This window comes from Galeopterus variegatus, unplaced genomic scaffold (assembly GCF_000696425.1).
Source record: "Galeopterus variegatus unplaced genomic scaffold, G_variegatus-3.0.2 Scaffold707, whole genome shotgun sequence".
NCBI classification, from domain to species: domain Eukaryota; kingdom Metazoa; phylum Chordata; class Mammalia; order Dermoptera; family Cynocephalidae; genus Galeopterus; species Galeopterus variegatus.
The window spans coordinates 458,153-466,960 of NW_007726818.1; the positions used below are offsets into that span (position 1 = coordinate 458,153).

The window sequence follows — 8,808 nt, forward strand, 5'->3', positions numbered from 1 at the left end:
TTTTTTTTTTTTTTTGGGGGGGGGGGGGGGAGCTGGTGGGTATGGGGTCTGAGCCCCTTGACTTTGGTGTTACATGGCTGTGCTCTAACCAACTGAGCTAACTGGCCAATCCCAATTTCAGTATTTAGGATTTTCTGAAGTTCATTGAGCATCTCTTTGTATGGCATATTATCAAATCAGACAAGTAATAAAAATTACCAGAATCCTTATTTCTAGGCACTGAAGAGAGAATCAGAAATTCTTAAGCTTGATTTTTCAACTCTACTACTGACTATCAAATCATTTTGGAAAAGTAAAGAGAAAGCATGATAGCTACTAATTTTTTTGAAAGTAGAGACTAGATCAGAGATGGCAGATAGGTGATGTATCTACATACACTCCTTCCCACACTCATAGTTGACTATGATAATCCATTTCTGTACTCTTTACTACTGAGGCAAGATATTGCCCTGGGATCCTTTGGTTTTTCAGTAATTCACTTTTAGACAGCCACTGCTTGTCGGTGGGAATTAGTATGCAAGATAAAGTTGATTTTCCATTCCTGACAGGAAGGTTGTAAAGCAAAATTATGCAATAAATGAGAGATTAGACTAGAACTCTATAGTCATCTTATCTTCGGTTATTGAGCCTTTTGTCTGAATTGTTGGCATTATTTTGTTCATTACTAATTAGTAATAGGTAAAGAATTTGAAAATCCCAAATATTCTACATTAGGATTTAGTTTGTGGAATGTGATTTGGTTAAGATCAACTACAAATTCTAAGCATGCCTAAAGTTTTAATAAGCCTCCTTTGGTTTTGATAGCAAAGACTTACTCAAGTTACCTCAAGCAATGGGGAAATTATTGTAAAGATTAATATAGAACATATATCCCAGGAAATAGTATTTTAATTTTATTACCATTAAAACAATTAGCAGTATCTTGTAGGATTTCATAGAGCTATAATCAGTACCAAATCAGAGGAATTTTAAGTTTTGTTGAATTTGAATCACTATTTTAATATAAGCCAAGGTGGAGCAATGCTTTGAAATCTAGAAAAATCTGCTCTGGTATATCCTTGAGGATTGCACCATTCTGATAATTTCTTTTTAGAGTAGTAATTCAGCTACCCTATTTTTCAATTTTCATTATATATTTATATATTTTTAATTTTATCATGCTTTCTTATAAACTGCCATAAATCCTCTGAGGAAAAACACAGGAAATTTGTGTATACAGATGAAGCCTGATACATTTAACGACTAGTATTTTCATCTGAAGTGATTATTCACATTTATTACTATTGGGGCATCTGAGTCCAGGAAGAAGTGCACATAGTAAAATAGTTTTCTACATTCTACAGCCATTTGTATAATTCAGTTCTTTCTACTTCCAAAAGTATATTTCTACTTTATGTAAACTGCTATATATATAACCTTAATTTTTGACCAAGAGAAAATGAATTGTTTAGAATAATAAAATATATACTGGTCGCAAGTCCATATTATAATGTAATTTATCAGTTTATTTAGTTGTATTGGATTTATATTCATTTCATTGCAATTACCAGCCCTTTTTACTAGTAATATGTCTTTTTGAATCAGAATAACAATAAGATTGTATACATTCCCAAGTTTTCATTTTGAGTCTATTTTAAAGCTTGTATGTTTTTTCTTTTCACATTTGAACAAATCAGAGACCAGAAATGAGTGGAATGCTATCTTAAGCAAGCCAAGACTCTGTTATAACCTTTATCTAATACTACTTAAATGAAGAAAGATAAAAAACAAAACAAAATTCCAGTTGATAATTATCCCATTCAGACATTGGTGAATATGTCACTCAATCCAAGTCGACCTTCCTCATCAGAGGTAAGAAAATCTGTTTATACTAAAATATAAGAAAAATTTGCTTATTGTTGTTTTTGAAAAGTTTTGATAAGATTAAAATATGAATTATAAAAAGTATTAGATATTGACTCCACCGTGATCCCAACGTCATTACACTTATGTCTCTAGTTCACTTCCTTTAGTTCCCCAGTTGTACTGGGGCTTCCAGTGCATTGATCCTATCACCTTTTTTACTGTTCCTCTACTGGTAATGCCTTCCATACCTAGCTTAAATTCCATAGGGCACTATTGATCACTCCCATGCACATACTTTTGACACCTTGCCCCTCTCTCACTTCATTGTACTCCTTGGCAGAACAACAACCCTGGTTAATGTATTTCTCTACCTTTTCAATACCTATCCCTGAGCAGCTGAATATGGCTGGAGAAAAACATGCCACATAACGACTATTGTCACCTTAAATTCGTGACAATGAATCTCATATGGACTCTCTTGCTAGTAGGCAATCAAACTACAGGTTGAATGTCCCTAATCTGAAAGTCTGAAATCCAAAATGCTCCAATGAGCCTTTCTTTTGAGTGTCATGTTGGCACTCAAAAAGTTTCAGATTTTGAAACATTTTGGATTTAGGATTTTTGGATTAGGGATGCTCAGTGGGTTAAGACAAATCTGCAAATCTAAAATCCCCCCCCCAAAAAATGAAATCCAAAACACTTCTGGTCCCAGGCATTTTGAATAATGGATACTCAACGTGTATCTGCCACTCATTCATTCACTCTTCCACTCTTCTAGACTAGTATTGCATACCTTCTCAAACCCCCAATACCTTCTCCTCATTTTCTCTTAAACCAACTCCAGTCACCTCCACTATTCCACCAAAACTGCTCTTGTTAAATTCACCTCTTTATTACTGAATCTGTTGGTTCTTCTCCTAACCATACTTGATCTGGGCACAACAGTTGACACCATTAATCACTCTCTCTTTCTTGCTATAATTCTTTCATTTGCCTTGTAGCATACACATTATTTTGGTTTTCTTCCTACCTCCTTGGTTATTCATTCTCAGTCTTCTTTGCTGGTCTTCATCTTCCTGACCTCTAAATATTGGAGTACCTTAGGGTTCAGCTCTTTGTTCTCTTCTCTATCTGCACTCATTCCTTGGTAGTCTTATCTAGTCTAGTAGATTTAAATATCAACTTTATGCTAAGTATTTCCAACTTTATATCCCCATCCCAGCCCTCTTTCTTAAACTCCAGATTAGCGTATAGGAACTGTATTCAACTGACTATGTGACATCTCCATTGGATGGCCAATAGACATCTCAAACTTAAGATGACTGAAACTGGATCTTTTCTCTCTCCCAAAATCCTATACTACCCATGTCTTTCCTTATCTCAGGTGATGACAAATATTCTTTCAGTTTCTGAGGCCAAATGCCTTGGAGTCATTCTTGATTCTTCTTGCATACTTGACTATTCTACTTGACTCTTTTCTCTCAAACTCCACTTCTAGTGGAGTTGACTCTAACTTTGAAATATTTACAAAATCTAATTACTCACCACCTCTACTGTTGGCACATTTGTCAGAGCCACTGCAATTATTCTAAAAACATAGCAGGTTAATTTTTCTTGCCTCTTACAGTCTGTTCTGGCTATTATCCCCTTAACCCAAGTAGTAAAATTTAGAAAGATTTTGAAGGAAAGTATTATATATGTCCTGCAATATGAAATGCAGAGCATCGTTTATAAATTCCTCCCCTAGATGGTTAACCTGTGTCATTTGAAAGCTGGATAGTTAACTGTTTACAGGAGATAGAGGGGTTGGAGAAACAAGTTAAATGATACCTTAGAGATTATGAGGTAAATTCAGAATGTAGAACATCCTATATGTCAACTAGTCCAATCTCTTTTAAAAATCAATGCCACAAAGATTTAAAAGACAGGTTTGGGAAACTCTTCTAGATTAAAGTTTTTAAAAAATGTAAAACAAATGCAACGTGACTTTTTATTGAATTCTAGATTTAAAAAGCATTTTGAGGATAATTGGATAACTGGGGAAATTTGAATATAAGTAAAATTAGTTGACATTAAGGAATTGTTCATTTTCTTAGGTGTGAAAATGGTATTGTGATTATGTTAGAGAAGTCCTTATTTTTATTTTTTATTTTTTAATTTTTTTAAAAAAAAGATGACCAGTAAGGGGATGCTAACCCTTGACTTGGTGTTGTCACACCACACTCTCCCAAGTGAGCTAATCGGCCATCCCTATATAGGGATCCGAACCCGTGGCCTTGGTGTTATCAGTACCACACTCTCCCAAGTGAGCCATAGGCTGACCCCTGAAGATCTTGTTTTTAGAAGATGGATGCCAAAGTATTTAGGGATATATTGTCATGATGTCAAATTTACTTCGAATTTGAGAGAGAGAGACAGAGAGAAGTAAACATGGCAAAATGTTGACTTTTGAATCTGAATAGTAGGTATATTTGGGCATTCATAGTATTCTTTTTATTTGTATGTATGTGTTTAAAACTTTTCATTTTGAACAAACAAAAATATAAAATATAAGTCAGATCTTGTCATGCTTCTATTAAAAACCATACATTGGCTTCCCATTTTGTGAGGTGAAGACCTTATAATGGCCTGGAAGGCCCTACTTAATTTGTTCCCTCTGCACTTCCTTGTGTTTCTGACCTTATCTCTCACTACTCTCTCCACCCCTCTCTCTTCTTCAGTCTTACTGGCATACTCCCACCCGAAGGTCTTTGCTTAGTTCTTCCTGGAATAATTCCTCTAGATCTTCACTTAGCTAATTCTTTCTTTCCCTTAAGTCTTTACTCAGATCTCAGCTCTTCAGTGAGAACCTAACCTGACTATTCTATTTAAAACTGAAACCTTCTCCATTCCTTATATTCCCAGTCTTCTTTCTCTGCTCTAATTATTCTTTTTTCCTTATAATTACTACTTTCTAATATACTGTCTAACCTGTTAGTGTTTATATATTTATTGTTTATTGTCTATATCCCTCACAGGGCCAGGACTAGTCTGAAGCAAAGGAGGTACTTACCATCGGTGCAAAATTTAAGGGGACACCAATAATTTTTTTAATTAAAACTAATGCACAAAAGTCATGATGAATAAGATACCAACATCTTAAATAGACATAGGATCCAATAGTGCCATGCCTAGGAATTTTGAAGCCTAAGACTGAGGCAAAAAGGAAAAATGTACCCCTATATATACACATTTTAATGTAATTTTTAAATGGCTAGTGGTTTTAAGGAAAATATTATTGATGAGTTGCTTTCATTAAAGCCAGAAAAGTAAGAATATAATAAATTAGAGTTTTGATGTAAATAGAATATTTGGCCTTAAAATAATGTGAGCTTTTAGTACATGTTCTTTGAAATTTTTCAATATTTTTTGCAACTGCAGATTATCCCCAACTTATGATGGTTTGACCTGCAATTTTTCAGCTTCATGATAGGTTTATCAGAGTATTAAATGCATTTTTGACTTAATGATATTTTTTACTTACAATGGGTACCTATTGTAAGTTGAGGAGCATTTACACTTGTTCTGGAAAAAATTCACCATTAAAAATGTATTTTTAAAGAAACGTGTATAAATGTTTAGTTTTAAAAATATTTTCCCCCTGCAAAATGTTAATACATTTATATAAAGATAAGGTCATATTTACTTCAAACTTAAGGTTTTGCAAATATTTAATAGTATAGCTAGGGAATAATCTTTTAAATGCTCTAGTGTTCAAAGTGCAGCATATAGCAAACATTACTATCATACCTATACAAACATTTTAGATTGTTAGTTAGTATTTCATCATCAAAAGTATGGATGTAATTTACTTGGTTTATAAAAATAACTTGAGCAAAACCTTCAGTTCAAGAATCATTTTTATATCCCGTAAAAATTACTTACATTAATAGTAGGTCATATTTAAACTCTTACATGTTTCTCAGATATTTAATATTGCAGTAGAGTATAATCATTTAAATGCTTGGACTTTTAATATGCAGTGAATATCAAACTTCATTAGACTAAAAGATAAGACTACATTTGTTATAATTGTTCTGTTTCTCGTGATAATCAAATATTCTTTTAAATAGAAGAATTCTAAGCAAGGTCATAATAAAACATTAATAGAAAAATAGATAGTTGTATATAAGCACAGACAAGCTTACAGACACACTCTATGTAAGAATAACCATTTCCTTCCCTATCAGTGTTCAGGAATAGGTTTTCCTGGAATTCTGGAGAGCAAATATGTTCCCCAAACCACAGTATTAATGCTTTTGTAGATGCTGAGAGTTAGCAATCATCACAACTGTAGTAGAGAGACGATACAAAGGATAAGGATTCCACAAGGTCACCCCTATGGAACTGAGTGGATGGGGAATAAAGGTTAGTGATAAGAAAATGGTCTTAGCACTCTAGTATGCTTACTTTAGGCCACAGAAAAAAACACCAAATGTCAAAGATGTTGGGGTAATATAGGAACCACATCTGTGACACTGATTGTAAGGGAAAATGTGTTCCAAGGGCCAAGTATCAACCTTAGGACCAGATTTTGGGTCCTTCATTTTTGTTTTTGTTTGTTCAGAGAGATACAAGTATTTCATGTTTATTTCAGCTGTGTTCATTAAACTCAAAATTCTATAGGACATCAATTGATTTTTTAATTTTTTTTTACTTTAAAATATTTTAACTGATGTTCTTCTCAATTTATTCAGTTGGTGGAACTTCATGTTTTTTATGTCCCTGAAGGATCATGGAACTATAAGTTAAATACAATTTCAATAGAAGTTGTTAACAAATTCATTTCAGCTGGATTTATAAGGCAAGTATTTCTGGTTATGTAACAAAGTGCCTGAAAAAAGAATCTTTTTTTTCAGCAGAAAAAAATGCTTTCTAAAAATTTTAAAATTATATGTGAAAAATATCTTGTCCATGTCATAGATCCATTCCCTAACTTAATGAACACGGTCAATAAATAGTGCTATGTAATAGTTCAGTCAAACAGTGCTGTAGGAACAGATGCCACTTGGCCACAATACTGCCACCTAGAAAACAGTGTATAACCTGTGTATTACTGTGGTTATATACAAAGAGAATTAAGAGAGGTTATCTGAAATTAAAACCTTTTGAAGAGCTGTGAATAATAGTTAAAGCAGTATACCCACAAGCCCTGTCCTCTGAACTGTTTAAAAATATAAAGAACATATATATATGTATATTATGTACACTTACATGTATGTATATGTATATTTTCACATTGACAGAAATACATATTACACTATATGATCTGAACACCTGTTATTACCTCTCTTGATCACACCTCTCTTCCTAATCTTTTCTATCACTTTCTTCAACCACATCAGCCTCCTTTCTGTTCTGGAACACACAAGACATGGCCCTACCTCAGGACTCTGTACATGCTGTTCTTTATGTCTATAATGCATTTCTGCCCTTACCACCTCATCTCCTTCAGGTATTTACTCAAATATTACCTTTTTTGGTAGATATTCTCTGATCACAGTGTTTTAAATCACAGCTAGAGTCCCTTTCTCTCTTCCCTGCTTTCTTTTTCTCTATGGTACTTTGCAGTGTCTTCTAAATTATACTTTTTTTTTTTTGTCTTTTGTCTTTTTCCGTGTCCGGCAACGGATCGCAACCCTCAGTGTTGCCCCCATACCGGGCCGGGGACCGGCAACGGGACTGCAACCCTCGGTGCTGCCCCCGCGCCTGGCTCAGCCAGTGAGCGGGAACCGGTCTGTATGTGGGATCCGAACCCTCGGGCGGGAGCGCCGCCGCGCTTCCCAAGCGGCGCACTTATCCAGTGCGCCACCAGGCTGGCCCTAAATTATACTTTTTACTTATTTACTTTGTTAATTTTTTTCTCCACTACTAGATTATAAAGTCTATGAGGGCAGAGATTTTTGTCTGTTTTGTTGATTGCTGTGTTTCCATCCATTGGACCAATGTCTGACATGTAGTAGGCACTCAATAAGTATTTGTTGACTGAGTGAATGAGTGAATTATTTAATATTTCCCATAAGATTTTAGAAAAACAAGAACTTAGAACAATAGCATTTTTTAAGTGATGGCTTTAAATTTTAGACACTGAGGAATAAAGTATCCCTAATAAGCAAAGATGTGGAGTCTGACAACATTTGACCATTGAAAAAAAATTTTGGGGGGCAGCTGGCCAGTAGGGGGATCCAAACCCTTGACCTTGGTGTTATATGTGAGCTAACCAGCCAGCCCCCCAAAAAACTCTTTAAGCACCAGCTATTCCTGCCAAACTTCCAAAATAAATATCTGTGGCTAAATCATTCTATAATACATATATAAAAGTATATAAATTCCATAGCAAAGTTTTAACAGCAAAATTTGGAGGTGGATTAGTGTATCAGTTCATTTCTGTTGCCTATAACAAAGTGCATGGAACTGGGTAATTTATAAGAAAACAATATTTTTTTGCTTACAGTTTCAGAGGCTCAGAAGTCTAAAGTCCAGGGAACATGTCTGGTGAAGGCTTTCTTTGGTGGTGGCGTTAGTGGAGGCACAGTATCACACTATGAAAATGAGGGAGCAGAGAGACAGACTGTCCTCTCTTCTTTTAAAGCCCTCGGAACCACGCCCCTGGCCACCATTTTTAATCTGTTCACTAGGGCATGGTCTTATAATATAATCACCTCTTCAAGCCCACATTTCAATTACCATAATAGGATTTCCCACCCTCTTAACAGTCACAGTGGGGGCTAAGTTTCCAATACATAAAACTTGGGGACACAGTACAAGCTTCAGTGAGTTTTGGGGGGACATAATTCAATCCATTATGATTAGCAAAGTAGACAATCATATTCAGTACAAAAAGGGCTTTTATATTGTTTATTTGATTAATTTTAAAAGGCAGACTTTTTTTTTTTTTTTTTTTTTTTTTTTTTTTTTTTTTTT

General features: G+C 34.5%; 1 protein-coding gene across 1 annotated transcript in view; it reads left to right on the forward strand.

Moving 5' to 3' along the window:
• Positions 1-1,749: 1,749 nt before the first annotated feature.
• The window catches only part of SPATA1 (spermatogenesis associated 1), a 40,225-nt gene continuing 33,166 nt past the window's right edge, over positions 1,750-8,808 (forward strand). Inside the window, 2 exon segments of the mRNA XM_008571629.1 lie at positions 1,750-1,851; positions 6,582-6,688. Of these exon segments, the coding sequence (XP_008569851.1) occupies positions 1,750-1,851; positions 6,582-6,688 (209 nt within the window).